The sequence below is a fragment of the Myotis yumanensis genome, unplaced genomic scaffold (genome assembly GCF_028538775.1).
Source record: "Myotis yumanensis isolate MYYU_CA2020_CCGP unplaced genomic scaffold, mMyoYum1.0.hap1 SCAF_2, whole genome shotgun sequence".
Classification (NCBI taxonomy): Eukaryota; Metazoa; Chordata; class Mammalia; order Chiroptera; family Vespertilionidae; genus Myotis; species Myotis yumanensis.
In genome coordinates this window covers 40,297,004-40,324,733 of record NW_027223753.1, presented here as the reverse complement: position 1 = coordinate 40,324,733, position 27,730 = coordinate 40,297,004, and the positions used below count along the sequence as shown (strand labels likewise).

Below are 27,730 nucleotides of genomic sequence, written 5' to 3'. Positions count from 1 at the left end.
GGGAGGGGAAAGGTTAGATGAGTGCAGTGATGGCGAACCTATGACACGCGTGTCAGAGGTGACACGCAAACTCATTTGTTTGGTTGATTTTTCTTTGTTAAATGGCATTTAAATATATAAAATAAATAAAAATATAAGTCTTTGTTTTACTATGGTTGCAAATATAAAAAAATTTCTATATGTGACACGGCACCAGAGTTAAGTTAGGATTTTTCAAAATGCTGACACACCGAGCTCAAAAGGTTCGCCATCACTGGGTGAGTGGCATGGTGCAGATAGATGGCACAGCAGTGGCAGAAAAGTTCCCATTTTTCTATGAATAATTTTATGGACCCCATTCTAGGAAGACCATTTTTCATTTTCCTTACTTGTAACCTTAGATCCTCTAGTTCAGGTTCCTTTCATTCAGGGCTAGTGTCCTTTTGAAAAATAGCTTGTTAAAGACAAACTAACCAGCCCAGCCAGTGTTGCTCAGTGGTTGGGCATCAACCTATGAACCAGGAAGTAAGGGTTCTATTCCTGGTCAGGGCACATGCCTGGGTTAAGGGCTTGATCCCCAGCGTGGGGAGTGCATGAGGCAGCGGATCATTGATTCTCTCTCATTAATGATGTTCCTATCTATCGCTCCCTCTCCCTTCCCCTCTGAAGTCAATAAAGAAAAAAAAAAACTTAAAAACAACACTTAACCAGATATCTTTGGATAAGGTGGAAATTTCCCTCAATTTAAGCATTACTATAATTTCATGTGGCTTTTATGTTAGACTTTCTAGTTAAGCCATCTTTAGTTGTCCTGAGTAAAAAGGTTGGTTCATTAACCATTTTGAGCTGAAACTGGCATTTAAGGTCAGCCTTGTTAGATTACACTATTCTAGATCTGTGGGATGAGCTAAGCATTGGCTCACTACACAGTTAAAGGTCCATTTCTAGTAGCCTGATCAGCCTAACTTGGTCAGAGTCTTGGCAGCTCCAGCTTTAGTATTATTTAAATATTATCTTAATATTATTTAAACGTGGATAACTAGTGAAATGTTTATTTTCCACTAAACTCTCAGATGTAACTATCAGATAGGTAGTCATTGGGAAAGACTGCTGACTTGACACAGGGAATACATTCATTCAGTGTAATGAAATCAAATGAGATAATGTATGTGAAGCAGTAACTGAGGGCATAGTATATAGTAAGTGCATCGTAAATACTAGCTGTAATTGAAGTGGTTGTATTATCACTGTTTTCTCTTCCCAGCACAGTGTCTGAACTTAATACTCCCGAACACTGTGCTACGCATACTTTATTAGAGAAAGAATGAATGAAATGTGTGTCTGCCTGCTTCTTTTTCTCCCCACATTAAATGCTTGTCTGCTCTTATAGCTGGGGGACAAGCTGACATACAAATTGGCTTGCTGAAAGTTTCTCAGTCCCATTTGTCACCTTACTCTTGGAGCCCAATTATATGTCAACTCCATGTCCTGCCTGCTGCCTGCCAGTGAGGGGAAGACCCAGGCCACTTCCCTATGATCTGCTTTAGCTGCCAAGGCTCTGATCAAGCTTGGCTGATGGATGGGTGCCCCATTGTTGGGAACATCTGCACGGGCTGCTCAGGAAATAAGCCTTTGCTATGTTTTTCTGGGTGACATCTACTTCTTGAAAATAAGAAACATGGAAAACAAAGATTTGGGTTTGCCCTTCTTTGAAAATCCAGAGTTCCGAAGACCTATTTTGAGTTACCTGGTTTGAGAAATGGTTTTGCGTTTTGCATATAGGCCTCTCATTCCCTTTGCTGTAAACCCTGTCCATGGCTTGGGGGAATCATGTGAGCAGTTTGTACATGGAGGCCAAGATTTTCTGGTTTTTTTATGACTGTTTCCCCCCCTAATTTCTGTTTAACGTCAAAGGGGTGACTATTCTGAATGACCACCTTGATCATTCTCTTCCCTTGATTTGCAGCACTCGGAAGGAGTGAATGACATGTGCAGCTCGGGGCGTCATTTCTGAAGGGAGGCGTCGTTCTCTGGGAGAGGAGTCCCCCATGAGCCTGGCCGAGGCCCTGGATCTGTGTGCAGTGGACTAAGGATTTAGTAGGATGTCAACTGAGACAGAACTTCAAGTAGCTGTGAAAACCAGCGCCAAGAAAGACTCCAGAAAGAAAGGTAGGGGTGAATGTGTTCCTTTGTGGCTGCTTGTCTATATTGGACTGAGTTTTTATCTCTGTAATATATCTTCTATCTTTGTAAATATATATATATTTTAGAGTCACCGGCATGATTGGATATTTTTGTACTCATAATATATTTTAATGGGTCTTCATTATTCTCTGGGTAAAATCTAAAATTCTTTTCATGACATATAGTGCCCTTCCTGATGTACCTTCTTCCCATCCCTCCAGCAATATTTTCCTAAGCCCCCCCCCCCCACCCCTTAACCCTGTTTATCCTCCAGGCATTCTGTCCTCTGTGGTTCACCTTTGCATACATAAGTGGTTCTCAGAGGCCAGCAGCACCAGCAGCACCTGGAAGGATGGTGAAAGCACAGATGGCCAAGGCTCATCCCCAGGTTTTGGTTCCCCAGGTCTAAGATGGGGTCCGAAACTTTGCATTTATGACAAGTTCCCATATGATGCTATTGCCATTGGTTCAGAGACCAGACTTTGAGAGTCATTGTACTCTTATTAGTCCAGCATGAAATCACGCTCCACTTTTTCCCAAAAAGACTCCTCCTTGTTGTTCAGGTTTGAGCTTAGTGGGACCCCTAGGGAATGTAGGGCTTTCCTTACTCCTTGAATTGGGGCAGTTGCTCATTTGTTTTACTTCAGTAGCACTTTGTTACTATCTCAATTTATTAAAAATGTCCTGTGTTTTTGTTTATCAACTCTATCATACACCCCTTCAGACCTGGACCTCTTGTTCACCCTTTCACTCCCAATACTTCGGAAGTGCTGACACAGGGTAGACACATAGCCTCCTGGGAATGAAGACGGGTGTGCTAGTGTGATGATAGAATAAATCTATCCCTTTTGATGTTTTCTGAAGATTTGGGTCCTATCGCTTTATGACTGTCCCTTTCAGGAAATGTGTCTCCCTGTTGTAATTGGATGCCAGCAACTTCTTGCGAGCTGAGTGTGTGTGTGTGTGTGTGTGTGTGTGTGTGTGTGTTTCTCCCCGTGGTTTCAGCTATTTCCTCCCCCATCTTCTCCGCTGCATGAAGGAGGATTAATAGAGCTCTCTTTCAGGTCTTGAGATCTGTCAATATCAGCTTGCAAACCCGGATGCCTCTGGTTGCTCTGTGAGGCAGTGATTTGTATGGGATTGTGCTGTGCCTGCCCTGTCATGTTGGTGATGGCACTTGTCTGACACTCTGGAAACAGGGACATACATGTAATACATATGCAGCTTTTGGACAGCAACATCCCAGGGAGGACTGTACATTATACTTTAGATGATTATTGGAAACACAAATATTTTGGAAGCAGCCTATTTTATTCTCTAAAACTTAATGTAAACCTTGCTCTTTATGCATTGTGGCCTAAGCATAATAGATGAAAAGCAAGTGGGTGAGAATACAGGTCTTGGAAGAACTGCTACATAGGAAAAAAATTGCAGAATCTGTTATGTACTAGAATTTAAATCCTTTTTCAGTGGAAACTGACAGGTTATATTTTTGCTTCAAATTTAACCTTCCCTCTAAACTGGTGCTCTTGAGTGCTTAATACATTAAAAATTGTATCTTATTGCACATCTTTTCATTCTTTATTTTAACATTGCAAACCCAAAAGTATTCTAAAGAGAGGATTCAGGTTTTCAGAACATTGGCTTAGTGGAGGATTTGGAAGGAGAGTGTGAAGGTGACCTTTTTATCTCCTCCTCATCTTCATATCCTAATAAGCCCTAAAACCAGCACAATACATATGCAAGGAGTATTCTCTAGTGAGTGGCTAATCCCACAAAGTCTGGGCAGGTCGATCTGGGTCAAATTCTGGCTATACCGTTTCCTAACTATGTAACTTTAGAATATTAGCCTCAGTTTTCTCTCCTATAAAATGAAAATATAATATTGCAGACCTCAAAGGCTCACCATGAATATTAATTGAAATAAAGCAAATAAAACACTCAGTATAGGACTTGGCATATATTAAAAGCTCAAGAAAGTTTAGCTTTGTTCCTCCTTTTCCTCCCCATTTCTCCTCCTCATTCTTGCCCTACTGCTTCCCATCCCCTTCCTCTTCTATCATCTTTCTTCATTTTCCTTCTCTCACTTCTTTTCTCTATTTCATTTATTCCATTTCTACCCATCTCCTCCTCTTTGTCTTCTCTACGTTCATCATCCTCATCCTCATCTTACATTGTTTTCTCTTATCCCATTGTAGAGCCAAAGGGATCTTAAGAAGTGTATAATACATTATTTGTTCCAGAGTAAGAGCTAAAAATTGTTTGTAATTATGTAACAGAAATAAATCTTTATTCTTTATAATGTGTTTGATCCAAGCACCATGAAAACACATTCATACATTAAAATAAGAGAGAGAATATGCTGGTAACAAGATAAATTTATTTATTATTCTTCAGTTTTGACTTTGGAATAGTCAGTATTCTACTAAACGAATGTTGGTAACTGGGCCCAAACAAGTAGAACTTTAAAAAGAATAAATAGTGTATATCTTGATCTTGAATATAATTGTATTGCTAAGCTCTTACTAATACTTTCTCCATCTCCTCTTTGATTTTCTGTGGAGGCAACATATAAACTTGTAAGTAAGTTTCTGTCTTCCTCTGCAATCCTTAGGTACTTCTTTTTCTTATCATAGTGCATTGGCTAGTCTGTCAATACAATATTTAGTGATAGTAGGTATCCTCATCTTGTCCTTAAACTAGTAGAAATGCTTCTAAATTACTGTAAATCTGATATCTAAGTTTTTACTAAAGATTCTTTTTAATTTGTTTTTTATTGTTGATAGTATTACAGATATCTCCCATTTTTCCCTCTTTACCCCCCTCCTTCCAACCCCTACCCTTCCCCCCATGTTAAAGATTATTTATTAGTTCTCCTTCATTTATCATTTTTCAGGAAGTCTATTTTAAAGTTTTGATTTACATGTTGAATTTTTATTATATGCCTTTTTATATTTATATCAATGCGTATTTTTACTATTTTAATTTATCTTATGGTGGATTTCACTGATAGATTTTCTAATCTTCATTTCTGAGGTAAGTTCTACTGGTTCAGGTGTATTGTTTTTTACATATGGATTTGATTTGCTGATATTTTCTTAGTATTTTGGTATCTATATTCATCAGCAAGATTGACAAATAACTTTCTTTTCGTGGACAATCTCTGTGCCTGGTATTAATCAAAGTTTATGTAAAGCTTTCAGTGGTAAGGAAACACTGAATCATATGTAGGTCTCTTTCTGGGAAAATATATATATTTTTAGTGATTTTCATTTTTTAAAAAGCTATATATGCTTTTTTTTTTTTTATTAAATCTTTATTGTTCAGATTATTACATTAGTTACTCTTTTTTCCCACCATAACTCCCCTCCACCCAGTTCCAACCCCACCCTCTGCCCTCACTCCCTACCCACTGTCCTCATCCATAGGTGCACGATTGTTGTCTAATCTCTTCACTCATCCCCACACCCCTTTCTCCCCCCCACCCCCAAGAATAGTCAGTCCATTCCCTTTCTATGTCCCTGATTCTATTACAATCACCAGTTCATCAGATTATTTATTCACTTGATTTTTAGATTCACTTGTTGGTAGATGTGTATTTGTTGTTCATAATTTGTATCTTTACCTTTTTCTTCTTCTTCCACTTCTTACAGGATACCTTTCAGCATTTCATATAATACTGGTTTGGTGGTGATGAACTCCTTTAGCTTTTTCTTATCTGTGAAGCTCTTTATCTGGCCTTCACTTCTGAATGATAGCTTTGCTGGATAAAGTAGTCTTGGTTGTAGGTTCTTGGTATTCATCACTTTGAATATTTCTTGCCATTCCCTTCTGGCCTGCAAAGTTTCTGTTGAGAAATCAGCTGACAGTCGTATGGGTACTCCCTTGTAGGTAACTGATTTTCTTTCTCTTGCTGCTTTTAAGATTCTCTCTTTGTCTTTTGCTCTTGGCATTTTAATGATGATGTGTCTTGGTGTGGTCCTCTTTGGATTCCTTTTGTTTGGGGTTCTCTGCGCTTCCTGGACTTGGAAGTCTATTCCTTTCACCAGGTAGGGGAAGTTTTCTGTCATTATTTCTTCAAATAGGTTTTCAATATCTTGCTCTCTCTCATCTTCTGGCACCCCTATAATTCGGATGTTGGTACGCTTGAAGCTGTCCCAGAGGCTCCTTACACTATCTTCATATTTTCGGATTCTTTTTTCATTTTGCTTTTCCGGTTGGGTGTTTTTTGCTTCTTCGTATTTCAAATCTTTGACTTGATCCTTGCGACCCTCTGGTCTGCTGTTGGGAGTCTGTATAATATTCTTTATTTCAGTCAGTGTATGCTAAATTTCTAGTTGGTCCTTTATCACAACATCGAGGGTCTCATTAGATTTCTTGAGGATCTCACTACATTTATCGGCGGTCTTACCAGTCTTTTCGAGGGCTTCTAAACAGTTCTTTAAAGACCTTAAAAGTGTGGTTTTGAACTCTATATCCAACAGTTTGCTTTCCTCCAATTCTGTCGTTTGTGTCCTGTTTCTTTGTCTCGGCATTATTTTATCCTTTGCTGTGTCGATAGAGTGCCTTTCTGTGCTAAGTGTCCCAATTACCTAAGGTAGACACTCTTGGTGCACCCCCTTGTGGGCTTTGTGCACAGTCTTGTTGTGGTTAAGCCTTGATTGTTGTAGTTATCACTGTGAGGAATTGACCTCCAGGTCAATTGGCTGTGAGAATCAGCTGTGTCTGTGGTGGGAGAACTTCTGTGCTGGAGACACCCCTCTGGGGCTAGACTTGCTTCGATGGGGCTTTGGTGCTCACTGAGTCTGCCTCCTGAGTGTGTCTTTTATGGTTCCACGGAGCTTAAAGCTGGATGGTCCCACTCTGACCTCTGGGCTTCCTGGCTCCTGGATCTCTAGGGAGGTGCTAATCTAGCCTTTACCTGAGGCTATCCAGCAAAAGCCTCCCTGCAGGGCTTGGGCGGGGCGGGTCCCATGGGATCAACAGGGCGGGGTTAGCAATTATGGCTGCTCTCAGTCTTGCCCTCAGAGGCTCTGCTTCTCAGTGTCCCAGTAGTCGCTGTAAGCCCCACGGAGAGAAAGCTGCCCTAGGGTTCTGAGCGATGCCAGACAGTCCCGCTTCTCCCGTATGAGTCTGGGTCCTTAGAGACTCGCCCGGAACTGGAGCTCAGAGCCTGAGACTCCCTCCCGATTGAAAACAACCGCGCCCTCAGCCTCCAGCCCACATGCACTCCGAACCTTAGTATTTTACTTCAGCACTGCGCCTCCTCTGAGCCTCGGTATGCTTTTCTCTTTCCTCCTAGTTGTAGAACATCCACTCAGCCAGCTTTCCTGTGGTTCTGGATGATGTCCGTTCTGTCTTTTAGTTGTATTTTTGAAGTGGTTCAAAAAGCTATCTATGCTTATTATTAAAAATTAGAAAAGAAAAAGTAAGCATGCATATTTCCATCAATCAGAAGTAACTACTGCTAACATTGCAGTCCTTTTCTTAGGGACTAACCTTTCAGAGTAGCTTGAGATTATACTATTCATACAGTTTTATATCCTGCTTTATTTTGGACATTATATCGTAAGTGCATTTTTAGATTATTACATGATATTATAGATTAGAAAAGTTGTTTTCCCCTTGGCAAAATTCAGATAGTTCCTGGGCTGATATTTTATTTCCTAAAAAGGAATACCTCAGGGCACGGGCCACCTATTGTGAGAAAGAGTGGCTTAAAAAAAATTGAGAAGCCCTTTAGAATTTCCCACAGACCTGTCACCCTGGTTCTTCACCCAGGCTGCTGAAACCGAGTCAGACAGTTTTAAATGCAAGTCACACAGGGCCACATTTCCCCGTCAAATGTGTTTCTAGGCAGGCCATGTATGAGAAATAACGAGAGTGTTCACAATTTTAATAAGAAAGGGATGAAAGTAGTGAGCAATAAAGTTATTTTCTTCGCTTCATTTTTATTGGATTGTGTCACCACATATACAGCTTGTCAAACACTGCATATTCCAGGAGTGGGTTGGGTGGAGGACTGGAAGAGAAGGCTTATTTTTAGGGTTGCTACCTGTCTTCAGAGGGGAGAGCAGGTGTCACAATTCTTGTTACTGGTCATCCTGGCAATTGGCCACCCAGTGGGAGACTGTGGTGGAGGACTAGGTCCCCTGATAAAGCAGATGCAGACACTTCTGGGAGCAGTGCCTGGGGCTTCCAGTCAGCGCCACCTGGCAACTTAGTGGAGGGGAAAGAGCACTAACTTTGGAGCCAGACAGACCTGGTTGTTTAATACTAACTTTCCTTATCTGCTGTGTAACCAGAGATGGTTATTTAGCCTTGGAGCCTAATCTTTAAGAGGGTGTGTGGTGGTGGTGGTGGTGGTGGTGGTGGTGGTGGTGTGTGTGTGTGTGTGTGTGTGTGTGTGTATAATAATACTTGTCATCAGAAGAGTGGGGGATATGGGGATATGTCCTGGATAAAGGGCAGCTTGGGATCTACAGCCTGGCACCTGCTTGGTGTGTGTGAGTTTTTCTGCCGTCTTCCTTCTGAAATCACAGTCCAGCGTTATCTCCTGATTTTATTGAAACACCTGAAGATAAACTGGCTCGCTTTCCTTACGTTTATCTTAGCATTATATCCAGGGGTCATGAGTTAACAACAAGAACATGCTTCCTTAGTATTTCCTCCCAGAAAGGAGCAGCTGCAAGAATCCAGGTTCTGGTGAGATCTAGGAGAAGCTGGTGGTCAGGGGGCAGTGCCTTAGTGTTGGACTCAAATCAAATTGAGCTAGAACCTGGCTATGTGCCTCAGGAGCTATGAAAGTCTTTGGAGATTTCTTTGAAAATTCTGGTCAATTTTGGTTAAGGAGTGGTTTTAATACTGCCATACTCAAGTATGATCCCTGAACTGATCAGTCAGCCTGGGAAAATGATCTGTGCTAATGGTGGTCTGCCACTTATGTGCTTATATGATGCTGTTGTATTCATTACCCCATTGGATCCTTGTGATCCTGGGAGGTTAATTTAAATAAAAAAATACATTTTATCAGGTCCATGGGGCAGAGCTGCTGTTTCATCGCTTCTATCCACTGCTGTTGTCCTGCAGGGGAGGCAGCCTGAGGTCAGTCAAGACACTGGATTTGGGCTCAGACCTCGGACCCACCGCTCTCTTTCTCCTCTCTCTCAAGTCATTTCCACTTTTTAAGCTTTAGTTTCCTCAGGCACTAAATGGATAGAGAAATTATATTTGCTCGGCCAAATGTGAAACATAGATGAGACATTAATTACTCACTTAGTTCTTTTGTCCACAATCATTTGTCCAGCCCCAGCCAAGAGCCCTGGAGGCCTCAGTGTCCTGGGGGAGAGAAACATCTGGGAGGGGAGTGTGACCCGTCAGTGCAGGTACCGCTACCTCTGGAGGCCCTTCGGATTTTTATGTCTCACCCTTCCCTGAAAAAAAAAAAAAGTTTTTCCTACTTTGCAACTTTTATTTATTCTCAATCTATTACTATTCATAAAATTGGTTTAACTTTTACTCCAAATTTATATGTATTGATTAAATATTACATGTTTATCATAATAAAGAAAATCCTAATTAAAACACTTTTTTTCTGTTTTTCTGGCCAAAAGCAAGTGAATTTCATCTTAATAAACACAAGTAACGCAATACTCTGGAAGTCTGTATACATGGACACCTGAATGGGTTCACTAGATGTTGAAGTACATAGACAGTTCTAAGAGACTAGTGTCGGGGCTAGCTAGAGCCCCTTCCTCTTAGATGACAGTGACATGACCACAGTCATTTAGTTGGTCAGTGACAGAGCCAGGGCTGGAACTCAGGGATGACTCCCTGGCTGGTGTTTAGATTTCAGACTACTTACACTCTTAGGAATAACCTCTGGGTATTTTATTTCCTCTTCTTTTTCTTTTTTTAAAATTGATTTCAGAGAGGAAGGGAGTGGGAGAGAGAGACAGAAACATCAATGATGAGAGAGAATCATTGATCAGCTGCCTTCTGCGTTCCCTCTACTGAGGATCGAGCCCACAACCCAGCCATGTATCCTGACTGGGAATTGAACCGTGACCTCCTGGTTCATAGGTCGATGCTCAACCACTGAGCCACACTGGTCTGGCTGTTTCCTCTTCTTTACACCAAAGACTCCTGGAGGAGCCCATGATTTAGAAATAGGTAAAATTACATTTGGGTCAAGGCTCAGCCCATTTTCTACTTATCTGTCTCAGGCTAGCCACGTAATCTTTCTGAGCCTCATCTGCTGCACCTGTAAAGTGGGGAAAACAGAACCTATCTCAAAGTGTTGTAATAAAAATTGCATGAGTCAACTATTTAAAACGCCTAACACAATTATCTGTACATAGACTCAAGAGAAGGAAGTTTTTCTTTTTCCCCCTATCTTTCCTACCAGCCCTGAGAGGTGGCACTTCTCTTAGTACACTCAGGTATAAAGAGAGGTGGAAAATATCCCTACCTCAGAGTCACATGGGTATTTAGCCAGTGAGAAAAAACTGGTCCATCTTCCAATGGATACTTGTTACAAGAACAACTGGGAAACTGGACAGGGAATACCAAGGAAAATGGAACATGTTGTCAAGCTACAAGCATTTATTAATAACCATCATTTATTGCATGCTTCCTGCATGCCCTCCATTTTAGATAAATTGTCCCTAATGAGCCCAGATATTACATCACCTCATGGAACACGTAAGAAAATAATGTTCAGAGAGATCAAGAGACTTTCCCAGGTCACATGGCTTGTCCAGAGCTAGAGAGCACTGTCTGTCCCATGCGGAAGTCTGTGCCGTGTTCCCTGAATGCATTCTGTGGGTTCATCCTGTGCCCTGATGCTTGCAGTTGGGAAATGTGAACAAATTACAGGGGCTGCACTGTTTTAGGGGGCTGGGCATGGAAGCAGATCAGCCACGTCATGTAAATTTATGGCACCTCTGGCTTGGCAGGGGTTTAGATCTTGGTGAGCTAATTGCTCTCTGCTAACTCTGTGATTTGCAGGCTTTGAAAATTCGAAATCAAGGATTTAATTACAAGACCACATAAATCTCTCTGAGGTGGATCCATAAAGCTCGTGGGGTGAGGGGTTTGGGAGGGAGGGAATATTGTTTTAGGTCAAGAAGTCTTACTTAATGGTAAGATTGACTGTCAGAACATATGATGTGTGGTTGGGAGAGACTTCTGTATTCTCCATGAGCACATGGTCTCAAATTTATTACAGGACACCTCACCCACTGTGGTCATTTCATGAAGACAAACTCATTTCAGGGCCTCATTCTAGCTGGTTCTAAGTGACTTAGGAAAAGTCAGGCTTTCTTCAGGTCCACACCTCTGTTCACCCTTGACCTTATTTTATAACCCCAGAAGCATACCACTCAGGACAACACACCGAGCAAGCTTTGTCAGATCTGGTTCCTGTCACCAATTCTATGCCTTTGTCACACTGATCCACACTGAGCTTCAGGTCCCAGGGTGCACCTCTGACGTTTGTGCATACTGTTTTCCCTATTGGACCACCTTTCTCCCCCTATTCACTTGGCTAACTCTGCACCACCCTTCAGAACTCAGCAACCATTTGACCGGACCATCATCCTTAATGTTTGGAACTTCAAGATGCCCTCAATTAATAAACCACCAATTATCAGCCCCTGTGACCTCGTAAGTATCTCTTAAATCCCATCATTCTCTCTCCTTGCTGCCCCTGTCCTGACGGTCCTTCAGGCTGTGAATCATCCCAGCCCCTGCCTCAGTGGTTTTCCAGTTTCCAGTGTTATCCATCTCTAGGCTGTTCTTGACACTCTCACTAACATGAAGATCTGATCAGGTCCCATCTCTGCTTCAGACTCTTCAGTCAGCAGCTCCCACTGCTCCCACTGCTTATCTGGCTCCAGAGAGGCCCCATTTGGTCTGACCTCTCCTTATCTTTCCAGTCACATTGCTCACCACTCTTCCACAATGATACTTCCTCTACTCGGTGGCTCAACTGAGCTAATTTCAGTTTCCAGACCCTACCATGTGATCTTTCACATTTGGAATTTTGCAAATGCTTTTTTATCTCCCAGGAATACATTTTTCTTTATTCTTTTCAAAGCTTATTCCACTTTTGATTTAGTTTAAAGTTAGATATGACTTTTCCCAGAAATGCTCTGGTGATTTATTGCAGCCCACAGATATGACCCCCAATTGAGGGTTATGACTGGTCTGTGCGCTCTCAAAGCACCTCATTTTCCCCATCATAATACATTATCTTAACTATCTCTTGATTCCTCTTTATCACTCACTAGCTAAGAGCTCTGTGAGTACAGGGACTGTGTCTATCTTATTAACCACTTCACTCCTATTCCCAGGCTCTTCCAAACACAATGCTAATAGATGTAGGCACACAGCATTGTTTGTTGAATGAAAAATGAGTTAATAAAGGAACTTGTGACTAACGAAGACTTCCCTGGCTGGATTTTCAAGGGGTTCATACCATCGGTACTTATTCAAACCATCACACTTGCTACATTTTCCCCTGTAATCATTTGCTTATTTCTCTGTTTGCCATTAGCTGAGAGTTCCTAGCACAGCACCCAGAACATGGCAGGTACTCAGTAAATGTTTGTTGAACTAATTATCATAAAGTAGGGGGGAGAATGATTTGCACTAGGAGAAAGAAAATTTAAGAACACTCACATCTCCCCTAAATGCTGGCTCTTGAGAGTTTGATAACGTTGCTCTGAAAATCCCTCCATTCTGTGAGCTGCTTCTCATTTTGTGATGTGTGTCCAATCATGTCTGGTGCCGTAATTTAGCGTGATGTGGGCCATATTGGTAGTAAGAGCTGTAAGATTTGCCATATTAGTTCATCCCACTGCTTCATTAAGCCCAGTGTGCTGCCTTTGGAAGTGGCTGGTCCTGAATTTTGATGTTTGGGAGAACAAAGCCCTGCACATTAGCCCTCCAACTCCCAGGAGTCAGATAAAGTGCACTCCTTCCTGGGGTCAGAGAGGCCTCCTCTTTGCAGATAATCAGTAAATGCCCCAGAGCAGGGGGTTTTATGATCTCTGTGGATTTGCTGAGCAGGCGATGTGCCCCGTGTGCTGGAATTTCAGCAGCCCCCTCCCATTGCAGCATAGCTTCTAGGATGGTCAGGGTACATGAGTTTCAAGCCTAAGTGTTTCTGCAGGCCATCAAGAGAGCACCTGATGGGAAAAAGGGACATCTGTAATACTTTCAACAATAAAGATAAAAAATAAAATAAAATAAAAGACTGAAAAAGAACCCTGGCCAGTTTTTCTCAGTGGTTAGAGTGTCGGCCCGTGGACCAAAGGGTCGCAGGTTCAACTCCCAGTCAAGGGCACGTACCTCGATTGCAGGTTCATCTGGCCCTAGGTGGGGTGCATGTGGGGGAGGCAACCAAGCAATGGTTGCCTCTCTCTCCCCTCCTTTCCACTCTCTCTAAAAATCAATGTGGAAAATATCCTTGGGTCAGGAGTTAAAAAAAAAAAAAGAGAGAGGGAAAGCCTTGGATCAAAGGCCGAAGAGGGTGGAGTGGAGGTGAAAGAGGAAATAATGCCTGTTGTTCATGTTATCTCATTTAAGCTGGAAAACAACCTTTAGACAAGCATTCCTATTTTACTTGGGAGGCAGCTGAGGCTCAGAGAGGTGAAGGCCGCACAACTTGTAAGTAAAGGGAAACATTTGCATCTAGATCTCTCTGGCCCCAGAGCCTGTTCACATGCTTAACGCCAGACTAAGCTGCTCCCTGCTGGATGGTGTGTGCTCCTCCCAGATATCAAATAATGCTGCCCTGCAAGACATCTTCCTGCAGATGCCACGAGTAGCACCATTAGGTGGAGATGCCTGAGCAAGAGAAAGGGGTGATGACACAATATGGTGGAGTTAGAGAGGGAGTTAAAATGGATAGGCAGCCCTAGCTCTTCATCCTCCTTGGTGGCGTGTGCAGGATTGTCACGCACGAGGGCTGCGCATGATTGAGAAGGAACCATTTTCTAAGGATGTCAGTTATTCTGTGTTTTCCAGGCATCCGAAGTAAAGACTAGGGGAATCTGAAGGCTTTTGATTGTGCATAAATCGAAATGCATTTCTAGATATTAGTTTGGAACAAGCACTCCAATTTTGCAAATGCTCTTGCTCTATGAATATTATAATCAGCCCATTTCACCTTCCAGGAGGCATCCCCACATCAGAAATGATAATGAAGATGCTGGTGATGAAGGTAGTTGCTATCTGTCAGCAATTACAAAATATCAGGTGATATATCCAAACATTTACATGTATTTTTTCAATCAGAACAACCCTTTGAAAGAGAGCTCCTTTTTGAAATCTTCAGACCACAGATTAGGAGCTGGAAATTGGAGAGGTGAGGCAAGTCAGTGCTGTAACCCCAGAACCTATGCTCTGAATGGCTGTTCTGTCTCACCCATCCATTTAGCAAATGGTACACATGCCATAGGTCCCACCTGGCACATTCTGAACACACTGACCTGCTGGGCCCTCCCTGAGTCTTCTTCAGCTCTCCTCTCAACCTGAAAAAAATCCCCGTCTTGCCATAACTGGTTTGGCTCAGTGGATAGAGCATTGGCCTGTGGACTGAAGGGTCCCAGGTTCCATTCCAGTCAAGGGCATGTACCTTGGTTGTGGGCACATACCCAGGAGGGAGTGTGCAGGAGGCAGCTGACCGATGTTTCTCTCTCATCGATGTTTCTAACTCTCTATCCCTCTCCCTTCCTCTCTCTAAAAAATCAATAAAATATATATATTTTTAAAAATCCCCATATCTTACCTACCTGTAACAGCCTATCTGAGCCTCTGAGACCCAGTCAGATGGCACCTCCATGAAGCTCTCCCCAGCATTCCCCTCCTCCCGTTTGATTTATGCCTTCCTTTCCCCAAGATTGTCAGCATTTTGTGTGTGTGTGTGTTTTAATTTAATCCAGACAAAGCTCCTATTTTTTTCTTCAATCAATTAGGATTGTACTTATATGCCTTTCTTCCTTGCTAGATTGAGTCTCAAGTAGAGACTGGATGTCAGAGACAGTGGCTTATGCATCATTGTATTTCCTCAAAGGCTGGGAGGAGGAGAGTTTAGAGTTCACAGAGGAAAACATGGGGAAACACTAATTACCTGACTTCTAAAGGCAGCCAGAGAATAGAGTGAGACTATAAGAGATTTTGTGGTTGATAATGCTCCCACTTTTCAGACACAGGGACATTACTCAGATAAGTTTAAAATAAGTTCAAGGTCACCCATCATGTAAGTGGAAGAACAGGAGGGTTTCTGGCTTTGGTTTTATTTTAGAGAGGGAGGGAGTGAAGGTAAAAATGAGAGAAAGAGACAAAGAGGAAAGGAATAGAGAGAGAGAGAGAGAGAGAGAGAGAGAGAGAGAGAGAGATTGGTGCTTCCACTTATTTATGCATTTATTGGTTGATTCTTGCATATGCCCTGACTGGGGATCGTACCGCAACCTTTGCATATGGGATGTCACTCTAACCAACTGAGCTACCTAGCCAGGGAGAACAGAAATTTTAAACTGAGGTTTGAATGACACCAAGCATGGGATTTTTATGCATTGTCTTGCTGTTTTCCAGCAGTGGCCATGGAGTAAAACCTTAGTGAAAGCTCGTTTGCTAGGCGTCTGGTTCCTGTGGTCCAGTGGTAGCAATATCTGCAGTTTACTTTTATAAAGAATTTCTACGTTGTCCTTGTAGATTCACTTCCCTGCGATTAGGAACTGTCATCACTTGGTCTTCTAGCCTCCCTGGCTGGTGCCACTGCTTGGGGGAGATCTTGCCATCTGATCCTTAAACCAGAGTCAGGAAGAGTCAGGCAGGAACTTGCATTGGAGGAAGCCCAGCAAATGATGAATAGCAGACCTGAATCTTATCATGTATTTCAGAATGATGTACGGACTGTGGGAAACTGCCTTTGACAAATGTGCACGGGAAGGGGAATTATCTCCAACAATGAAAAATGTTCTTATTGTGTGATCCTAAAAAGGATCAGGACCCCTATCATCGGGAAAATGATCATCCCTGTATCCCTTATTAACAGCGATATGGAAGTGTGTGCTAAAGACATTGGGCGTCTTGCAGAAGCTGTGATGGATGGCCATGAGCTGGAATCAGGTGGAACTTATGAAAGGTAACTTGATGCTTGATAGCAGGTAGGAAATGTGCAGTGAAGCTGAGGTCCCTTTTAGTTCTGGATTCCTAAGGCTCTGTAAGACTTGTACCTGCTATCTTAGCCATGTGCCCACTGGCTCTGGTCAGGCTGGAGATGTGATTAAATAGTGGAAGGTATGTGATATAGGTTTGTAAGGAATAAAACCACTTCTATGGGTAGAGGAAGACTAGTGTCCCAGGCATCTATAATAATAAAAGAGTAATATGCAAAGTGACCAAATGACCGAACAGCAGAACAACCATCTGGACGACCTTCTGGACGACCACGCTATGATATGCACTGGCGCCAGGCCAGCCAAGGCGGGTGTGATGCGATTGGTCAGGGGAGCCCTGCAATCGATCGCCCCAAAGAGGGAGGCCCAGGTCACCCGGCTGGTGGCTACAGAGGGAGGCCCAGGCCAGCCAAGTGATCACACCCCATGCCTGTCGCCTGCAGAGGGAGGTGACCGGTGGCAGGGGCGAGAGGGGCAGTGCCACACAGATGGCAAGCAGTGGGAGCAGTAGGGTGGGGCTAGCCGCCAGCAGCTGGGGAAGGAAAGCCCTGATAGGCCCTGATCACTGGCCAGGCCTAAGGACCCTACCCGGGGGGTCCTGGATTGTGAGAGGGTGCAGGCAGGGTTGAGGGACACCCCCATCCTGTGCATGAATTTTGTGCACTGAACCTCTAGTTTTAAATATTTAATCTCATTAGAGTTTCACATTTCATATACATATGTAGAAACGTAGCATCCTAGAGATTCAGTAGCCTGGCCAAGGCTAGAAACTAGCAGAGTAAGGATTTGAACCTGAACAGTCTGATTTCAAAGTCTGTGCTTTGTCATCCATAGTAACTTTAATAAATAATCTCCTGGTGGGAGTTGAAATAGTAGTAATAAAAACAACTGAATGCATATGTGAAGGAGGATGCCTACAGCAGCCTTTAGCATATAGTAGATGTTCAAGAAATGTTAGTCAAATCAAGAATTGTCTCTTTTTTTCCAAGTTAATTTTGTTAGGGGCTGTGTAATGGTTATGAAGTTCTTTGAATTCTGTCCTTTCTTCCCTTTCTCTCTCTTTTCATTTTTGTTTCATTCACTTCATTTTTGAGCATTTTCTGAAAGTAGGCAGAGTGCTGGCCACAGAAGATTGTAAACATGTTCTGGGCTTAAGTAATTCAAGATCTAATACAAAAGATAGACAACTAAGAAGCAATTATAGTTTGTTGCAGTAAGTTGAAATCCCAGAGCAAAGATAACCAAGCATCCAAGGACTTCCCAGAGATTGGGTGATACAAATGTTCTTGGAGTTAAGATTTACTTATTTTTTCATTCAGTGCATGCCTTGTGAAATATATTCTAGTATTGTAGACATTGTCTACCTATTAGATTTAAAACCATAGCTGTGAAAAATAAGTTCTACCCTGTCCTCCAGTGAAAAGGAAGACCAGCGGATTAGACATCTTGCTTGTCAGTAACTTGCCTCCCCTCTCTACTAGATTAGAACTGCCTTCAAGTTATACACATACATCATTCATTTCCTTTTCTGCATAGAACCAGGCACATAGTATGTGCTCATTAAGCATTTGTTGAACAATGGAATAGCCTATATTAGTTAGGTAATTCTTTGGCCTTTGGCTTACATTTTCCTAGAAACAGTAATTTATATTCCATTAGTTTTCCGTTAATGTTTTAAAATAATGATTACTGTGGCTTCTCCTCCTGCTCTCAGAGTTATAGATTGCAAATAGATTTTGTGTAATTTGTTAATGCCGGTCGATTTTGATGGCTGCTTCGAGCACTGGGTAGAGGATTCTAAAGTCATATCCTGGCTTTGAGTGAGAATAGTTAACACTCAGGTATATTTTCTTTCTTTCTTCCCCCTCCGCGCGCCCCGGCCCCTACGCATGAGTATGTACACACAAGCATGCAAACACATGCTTCCTACTTTGATTTCACTGCGGACTAAATGCTACATAACATTTACTATACTTACACTTTAAGCTATTCCTGTGTCATTATACATTTTTACGATGATCCCTTTTTTAACGTCAAGTGGTCTAATTTCCCTTAGTTTTTACTCACAAAGCCTCTCTGCCAACCCTTCTGCCATTGCTGCCAGGTTTTGCTGTCCATTCCCCAATTTCCCAAATTGTGCTGCAGCTGAGACAGACAGATCTGCTTTCAGCAGCCAGCAATGCATCCTCGTTTCACCCTTGAACTGGTGCGTGTTTCTCTTCTGTATTTGGTGGCAGGGAAGGTCCTGACTGGCTTCCTGCAGCAGGAAGAAGCCTGGACTTCAGGGTGGGCTCCCCTTCGTGAGGGTCACCCCGGGGGCTGCCCCTCCAGTAAAGCATTAGCATTAAGATTCGCCAGCGGGTGCCTCTGAGCTCCAGTGGTTTTTTGCTGTTCAGACCTTCTAACCTCAGCTGATCAGCTTTAATATGTTGTCCTGGTGCCTTGATTTTTTGGTTCATCTGTTTTAATGTGATGAAATGTAAAAATGGAGCTCCGTGTTGTCCCTTCACAATGACCGCAGGGGGTTTCAGCTGATAACCTCTCCCTTGCCTGTTAAGGACTCGAATTTTAAACAGCCCCAAATACATTTTCTGGTATCTGCCATCAAGTGATTAGTGCAACTATTTAGTTCTGGTCGTCTTTCCTATTCTTGGTAGATTTATTTTCTCTTCTTAGAATTCTTCTGCCGCCCTCTCTGTCTGGGAGACTGGAGATGCCATTTAAGCCTTGCTTATTAGGATTCCATTCTTTGTCTCTCCTATACAGTCAGCTAAATCAAAAAGTCAGACGGTGTTTTTAAATTGCAAATTTAAATGACAATTTATAGACCAGGTCTACTGGAAATTCTCTGTCCTTGGCATCCATCATTGCCTGTGAGTGTATAGTTTTATGCTCTCTCTCTTTCTCTCTCATTTTATCTTCTCGAGAGCACAGCACATATATCCATCAGAAGGATCAGAACTGCTTGCAATCAAACAAAAACTGCAATAGAGATCTTGAAAGGAAATGAAGACAAACACCCTACCCAGACCTTACTTGAATATTAGTTCTCTTCCTCCTCCTTCCCGTCCCCTGCCTCTTAAAAAAGAAACTTACATTAGTCACTTGTTTTTAAAGTGTTGAAATCCATGATTTAGATTCAGAACAAGTAAATATTCACTGAGGGCCTGAAAATATGATAGATACTGTTATCTCAGTTCATCTAATGATAAAGCAATGATTATGACACTGTTATTATTAATATTATGATAGCTAATATTTATTGAACACTTACCATGTACCAGGCACTGTTCTATGTGTTTTATTTGTCATAACATATTTTAGATAATAATATGTGGATTTCTAAAAGAGGGAACTGAAATTCATGGGAGGCAACTAGCTCAGGGCCCAAAGCTGAGAGGGGGAACTCCAGCTTCTGATTTAGATTCTATTTGCCACAGTAGCTTCTGTCCTCAACAAGAAAACTTGGGATTGATGTAGTATCCTTACTTTTTAAGAATGACAGGTTGAAAAGTCGCCTCGCTATGCCATGCTCGGTTTTAATTTTTAGCAGATTGGTATAGAAGGTGTGGCTTAACACACTGAAATCACCTTCTTTTCTTGCTCCATTTTCTCTAAGATCAGAGTAGATTGGCAAAGCATTATGATCTTCCATTTCAAAGCTGAAGGATTACCTATTTCGATGGGTAAAATCATCTCTAAAATCCTCCTGAAGCTGGCTGCAGAGGTTGGTACATTTCAGACAATGCCTGTGATACCCAGCAATGTCAGTGATGGAAATGAATGGAGGAAAATTTGCATGTGAGGGCCCATGTTTAATATGGTCCCACTGCATCTATTATGTCAGACTTTTGCATTTATAACAGGAAGCTGAAGGTCTTTCTTTCAGCCTTTGCTCCCCAGACTCCAATGTTGGCAGCGGCAGGGGAGGCAAGGGCTGGTGGGATTCCAGCCAGACATAGGAGTGAGGGCATGAGGAGATGAAAAGGCTTCCCCCTGCCTGTGAGGAAAAAAAATGTGGAGGGAACCAGAGGAAGCCAGGGAAGCCATCAGATAACAATACAGGTTTGGCCCAGAGTGAAAGAGAAGGAAGGAAGAGTGGGTGGGAGCATGTTAAGCAAGGCCTTTACAGAGTTCTTGAGCCAAAATTGATCATCAGAGGAGCCCTGTGTCTCCTGGGAATGGACCTGCCTGAGTATCCCTGCACTGATCTGCCATTGGCTGGGACCAGCCTGTGGGAGGCGTGGTCTTGGTGCAGACATGGGTTTCTGAGGTTAATATTAGGGGCATTTGCTCAGTTTGTTTTTCTGCAAACAGAAGTCTGAAAGATGCATTTCACATTGCACCAAACGGATGCTCAAGATACCCACATGTAGAGGGTGCTCTGAGATGTCCTCTCTAATGGCTCCAGCTTGCCACCATTTGGTGCAGACTCACAATTTGGATTCCTCTCCCTATGCCACCTCATGTCCCTCAGGCAAAGGTTGGCCAATATAGGTTAAAGGCGGTGCTAATTAAAGTCAGGGTCCCCGATTCTCTGGACAGTTAGTCCAGCGATCCCCAGGATATTTCACCCTACAACAGCCTGAAAGCCTAACAAAAGGGGACCAAAAGCAGCGATTGGGTTGATAGTCCAAGAAAGAAGCCCTCTTAGTACTTAGTGTTCTCCCACACAAAGAACAGGGGAATGCTCACCCCGTTGAACCCCCTCACCAATGCCAGCAAGGCTGGGGAGTCACATTTTTTGAGCATCTTTCTGATGGCAGTGTGCATAGGGCCTTATTTCAGTCAACTCTGTGAACCTCACAGCAACCTGTGTGCTCTTAACAGTATAGCCTCGTAATTATGATACCATCTTCAGAATTACAAATTGATCCGTCACAGCTCTGCTTTTTAGTAATTAATCCATATGACCTCGGGCAACTTCTAAATTCTCTCAGCCTTAATTTCCTTACATGTAAACCAGGAGTGATGGGACCCGTCTCTTGGGAAGCTAATTTAGACCAAATGAAAGCATATAGGTGAGTACCCCAGCACAGTGTTTGATGTATGTGTGGTGACATGCTAGTTTCCTGCTCTTGTTACTATGGGAAAACCAAAGCCCGGGTGCCCTGGCTGAGTCTTAGGACCATGTGTGCATGTGCCCATCCCGGCCTGGCTCTGATCCAGGGGTGGTGGTAGGCAGACACCAGCTGCACATTTCCTGCCATCTTGGAGGCTACCACTTAGCAATCCAGTGTGACTTGCAGGTCCTTAAGCACTCTGTGCTCCTTGCAGATCCTGGCTCAGCCTTCACATCAGCCTTCCTGCATAGTCATTTGTTGCTTGGGACAGAAGCACTCATAAAAGAAGCAGTCTGGAAAGCTGGGCATCCGAGGACCTGCAGCCTGGCCCTGGGCAGCCAGGCACTCAGGGATCCCTCTCTCATCTCTCCAGAGCTACCTTTCTTTGCTCTTTCCAGACCTGCTTCTTGCTTATCCCTGTCTGCAGCTGGTCTCACCTTGGTCACTGTGGCCATGGCTAGCTTTACTGGCTTCTCCATGCAAGATCCCAACTAACTCTGAGTTGACAGGGTCCCAGTTCCAGATTTTGGACAAAGAAAATCTGCAAAGCTCAGCCTAGCTCTGACAGTAGTTACTCCAGAATTGGGGACATAGAATGTGACCATAGCTATTACAGCCCATGCTGTGATAATGGGCAGGGATCAGTATGCAAAGTAGTGAGGCATAGACTGAACAGACACAATTCCCAAAGAGATTCAGCTTAGATGTCACTTCCTCCATGAAGCCTTCCTGGACCCTTTTGAACAAGGATGCTTAGGCCCTTCCCTGCACCACTCAGATTCTGGGCACCAGTTTCTGTTACAGTAGCTCCCATGATGTGCTGCACTTTCCCTAGTCCCATGTCCATCTTTCTACCAGGTGGTGCCTCCTGAGGGCAGGGACTGGATCCACTTTCTCTTTCCCAGCCCTGGCTATAGGCCACTTCCTGCCACACAGTGGGTACTTATCAGTGTTACGAATTGAGTATCACTGGGGAAACAGACAAATAACAGCACTGCAGGATAAGTATTCCCAGTGACAACGGGAAACAGTTGTTTTGCCAGAAACCAGTTGTCACACACACCCGCCCCCCCACCAAGGTGCAGTGAACATCAGTGAGGACGGAAGCAGAGCCTCACGGCCGCTTGTCATGGACCGTCATGGTCTGTGCCTTTGATCCCAAACTCCTTTAGGCTTTGAATCTTAAAGAGCCTTCTGCAGCTACTCACTTACGAGCCATCGGCACCCTGAGCATTAATGCCAATTAGCCTGGGAAAGAGGAAAACTTTGGGGACTTAATGAGCTGAGTTGGCACCTGTTCACTCAGCACTTCAACCCAAGTCTCTTGAGCTGCTTAAACACTGGAAGGGGGGGTTTTAACCTTTCTAGGGAAAGGCTTACAAAGGCATTTTTGCTGTAGCTTTTCCCAGCTTTCAGTTTATTTTGGGTGAGTGGCCTAAAGATTTTGGAGTGAATGTCTTCAGACAATGGGCCCACGCCATACCAGCACCTCCACCCCTACCCACCCCACCCCAGGCACTACCCATTAGCACCAATGGTCTGAGGCTAAGGCTGTGTGTTAGTCCTGAAGACAACACAGGTGTGACATCCCAAGTGGCCTTTCCACTGAAGAGCAGTGTGATAGGGCCTAGTTTGGTGCCTGTCACTGACGTACTCAATGAATGTTGGTGGAGGGACTGTCACCCAACACACTCCAGTGTCACCACTGTGAGTGTCCACTTCCTCAGGACACTGCTGTGACCATGGCAGTGTGACCAGCACCTCCATTAGTACCTGGCACATAGTATGTGCCCAGGAAATAGATGCTGAATGAATGAATGAAGTAGCACATGATGAATGGTAATTAAAAGCAGCTGAGGGACCTGGATTTGAATCTGGCTTCTGCCACTTCTGAATGTGATGAATACGGGCTGTTTACGTCCCTCTCAGATGCTGGTACCTCATCCTTGACTGTGAGGAAGCCCCTTGTGGTTTGGGACTCACCTGTAAAGCACTTCTTGGTACTAGTAAGTACTCATCAAAGTGTCTGGTACATAGTACGTGTCTGGTACATGGCAAGTACTCAAAAAACAGTAGATGTGCTTTGTAGATTTTATTTTTATATTTTTAAAATATATTTTTATTGATTTCAAAGAGGAAGGGAGAGAGAGATAGAAACATCAATGATGAGAGAGAATAATTGATCAGTTGCCTCCTGCACGCCCCACACTGGGGATTGAGCCCGCAACCCAGGCATGTACCTTGATGGGGAATCAAATTGTGACCTCCTGGTTCATAGGTCAACACTCAACCACTGAGCCATGCCAGCTGGGCAATAACTTTTATTTTCAATGGAGTAACTTTAAACAAATTGCTTGACACTCACGTCTCAGTTTTCTCATTTATGACATGGAAATGCTCTGCCTGCTGTACAGGGCTCTGATGAGGAATGATGCGATGTGGTGTACAGAGTGATGTGGCGGCTGAGCTCCGTGCTCAGTGACTGAGGGGTGATGCCATCATCGTTAATTGGAGGTCCAGAGGGCTCAGACAGTAGCCACCATCTCCCGGACTGGGGGGCAGGAGGATGTGGGCAGCTTGGAGAGGGTGTTGTCTGCAGCTCTGGTGTGAGAGTTGTGTTCATGGGCAGACACACGGTGCTCTGGCCTTTCCTTTGCCTTTCACCTTGAAAGAACTCAAGTTTTGCAAAGGCATCCGAGGACATATTATCAGATGTGCACCTAGCAAGCCTTTTTCCCGGAGACTGACTTTCATAATTCTCAAGACCGAATGCTAACCCTTCTTTACCCAAAACCTCTTGATCCTTTGATCTTCTCTCAGTCCCATGAAATGATTGTCTGCTCCTACTTGCCATAGATGATTTAAAGGGGATTACTGGGCAGCACGCACAGTCTACCTTTAACCTTTCTCTCCCCAAACAGCCAGGCTCTTTCTAATAGGAAATTCTCCTGGCCCTCCCATCCCTGGAAAATATCGCTGGAAAGAAAAGAGCTAACTAAGCAAGTTGCTGGGGCAGAGGCAAGGGGCATCTCAGGTGAGAGGTGGAGGGGATATTTTTAAAGGGAGGCAGGTGAGTCTGGATATAATATATTATCAAGTGAAAGAAAACCCAACCATGTGGTTCGAGGTAAGCAGAAGCACACCTGGCCTGCTTCTTGACCAAGCACTGCCATGCACGCCATCTTGCGTGACCCTCGAGTCAGCTCTCTGGGTGGATAAGGCTGCACATGGCTCCAGGATGCTCCCACAGAACAGGAGCAGGGTGTGTGTGGCTTGCTTGTGGTCCCATGATGGGCAATGGCAAGTTAGAGACTGGACCCCAGTTTCTTCTGTCATCAAGAGCAAGGACTGAGAAGTAAGACAGGCCTGGCATGGCGCTCATTCACCTGTCCGCTCTTTGATTCATTCTCCACCATGCATGGCAGGGTGTTCTATGTGTCCCAGAGAACGAACACTGACCATCTCCACTTCCCTGAGCTTGTCTGACAAATAGCTTCCCGCTGGGCTCAGCCAGTGGAAGGAGCCAGTGGGAGAGTGGAGGATGGTGCAAGGGGAGAAGTCAGGGCACTGCTGCCCCTCGTTTTGCTCTGGTTGAGGCTCTGGTAGTTACTGTGTCTGCTCTGTGGATACAGGTCTTGCCAGAGGCCATCCTTTCTCGGCTGCCGCCCTCCAGGGCAGCCCTGCCAGAGTTAGCCACCTCTCCATGGGTGGCCCCTCCTCCTGCATCTGGTCACCTCTCCTTTTCTTGGCTGAATCAAGGGTCTGGTAGCAGCAGCTTCCTGCTTTCACTAATCCCTAGGTCACTTCTTTTTTCCCTGGCTTTTCAGCTTTTCCAATGCCATTGGAAGGGCTCCCCACATTAAATTACTGCTTTGCATAGCTGGCAAGGGCTTAGTCTGTCTGGCTGCCCCTTGACTGATCCTTTGTGTTTGAAACCTGGCTCCACAATGTATAAGAAGTATAACTTGGGATGAGCTGCTTACCCTCAGAGCCTCTTTGTTCACCCATACTCCTGGGATTTTAGAGTTAGAGATGATATACGTACAGGATCTAACAGAGGGGGCTTTGCACGTAGTAGGTATTGACTGAGTGACAAGTCTTAGTTTTATATAACAAGTCATTTAGGAAGAAAGTAAAGACTTCTCAAGGAAGAAACGCGGTCTTTTTAGTTTTTAACTCCTAACAGGATGCCACACACTTAATAGAGTAAATAAATGTAATAAAGCTATTGAGTCTCCCAGCATCATTCCAAGATTCCTAAAGGAGGATTTAGGAGTTTACTGGATTTTCTAGTGAAATTCTATCAATATTTTCACACTGGAAGTCCATTTTAGATGTTAATTTGCCACAAAGTTAACGAATAGAAAATAATGCAGGGACCTTTCGAAGGTACTTGTTACAGTAACAACATCAGTTTTCTTTTTCTTCTCCTTTTTTTGGGGGGTGGGGGCTGTTTCTTCTCCTTCCCCAGAGTAGTTGCTCAGCAGCTCAGTCTTTTAACAGTCCCCAGTGGCAGTGGCTGGGCCCTGGCACACATACTAGTAGACTGTCCTGCATCGGAGCTCCTGGGGAGTGGCTGGCTGCTCCTTGCTTTGGTGGGTGAGGGGGAGGATTGCAAGGTTGTACAGTCACACTTGCTAAATGTGTAAAAACTCTGGCATGCTTGACTATGGGGAAATCCCTACTTGTAAATATTTATGAATTAGGAATCAAATATTAAATATTTACTTCAGCTTCTTGGAATTACAAATGACTTAATAAACACGATGGGGAATTGAAATGGCATTGGTTTAGAACCAACTCATATATTTGTTTCCCGAACCCCAATCTACTTTTTTAAAGACAGCAGCATGGGAGAGCGTGGGGTGCCCATGGAAAGAAGGGAGAGCTTGGCTTTTAAGTTGGGGCTTGGTTTGTTCTTCTAATTTCTCTTTATGCATTAGCTGGCATGTGTTTGGAGTGGGCATTCAGGTTGGACTGTGGGGGAAAAACCCCAGCACTTCAGTGCTGTAGCATTCCATCCCACTAGGTAGCACAACCACCCACGCATTAGTCCCAAAATACAGGTGCCATGCCCTCCTCCAGTTCCAATGAGTGGGCATCTCCATAGGCGGGGCCCGGGCACCTGTAAGTGTCAAAAGCTTGAATTGAGAACCACTGACAAGTGTCTGTCTACCGAGGCTGCCGGGAGAGAATCATGATGTCACAGAAGCACAAAGGCTTCTGGGTAAGACCGGTCCGGGTCTGAATCTCCCCTCTGCTAATGAGCAGCTGCGTACCCTGGAGAAAACTCTTCTGTCTACTTCAGCTTCCTCGTCTTCGTATCAGAGGTATAAGTCCTCTCTGTATTCGTTTCCTGAGGCTGCTGTAACACATACTACCAACTTGGTAACTTAAAAAACAAAACAAATTTACTCTCTTATCTGGAAGCTGGAGTCCAAAATGAGAGTGTCGTCAGGATTGTGCTCCCCGTGGAAGCTCTAAATGAGAATCAGCTCCTTGCCTCTTCCAGCTGCTGGTGGCTGTTGGCACTCCTTGGCTAATGGCCGCATCTCTGAGTACCTTGCTGCTCTGTCTTCACATAGCTTTCTCTTTTGTGTGTCTCTTATAAGGACACTTGTCATTGGATTTAGGACCTACTCAAATAATCCAGGGTGAACTCCTCATCTCAAGATTCTTCATTACTTTTGCAAAGACCGTTTTTCCAAATAAGGTCACATTCACTGGATGCATGGATTAGGACATGCTAGCATCTTCTGGGGGCTGACATTCAGCCCATTATATTGTCTAAAGGGCTGTCACTGAAAACAGTTTTGATTGACCAATGCCCATGCCATAAGTTTCCTTCGAACAAGTTACTTTGTGGAGATGTTATGGGTGATTGAAATTATATAGACATGTTCCTATGTGACTAGGAATGGGAACCATTCATTAAACAGAAGTTTGTTTTTTTACAAGGTTTTTATTTATACATATTACTCATCATATATTCATTAATTCGCTGTTCATTTAAACAGCAGTTTCTTAAGTACCTATCTGCCATGGGCCAGGCACTAGTTAGACCCTGAGGATATAAATCATAAAACAGTTTCTTTCTTGAGACACAAGCTGGTTGTGAGGATAGACCAGTGATTCCCAAAGTGGGCGCTACCGCCCCCTGGTAGGCGCTGCAGCGATCCAGGGGGGCAGTGATGGCTACAGGTGCATTTGGGGGTGATGCGTAACTGCTATTAAAATTTAAAAAAAAATTAATTTCCAGGGGCTGAGTAATATTTTTTCTGGAAAGGGGGCGGTAGGCCAAATAAGTTTGGGAAC

General features: G+C 43.7%; 1 protein-coding gene across 2 annotated transcripts in view; it reads left to right on the top strand.

The window, feature by feature from the left end:
- The window catches only part of DAB1 (DAB adaptor protein 1), a 1,070,166-nt gene that overhangs the window by 801,294 nt on the left and 241,142 nt on the right, over nt 1-27,730 (top strand). For both annotated transcript variants that reach the window (XM_070405218.1, XM_070405219.1), the window contains exon 4: nt 1,946-2,148. In XM_070405218.1, coding sequence (XP_070261319.1) covers nt 2,082-2,148 — 67 coding nt within the window. In that variant the 5' untranslated portion in view covers nt 1,946-2,081. The remainder of the gene's footprint in view (nt 1-1,945; nt 2,149-27,730) is intronic.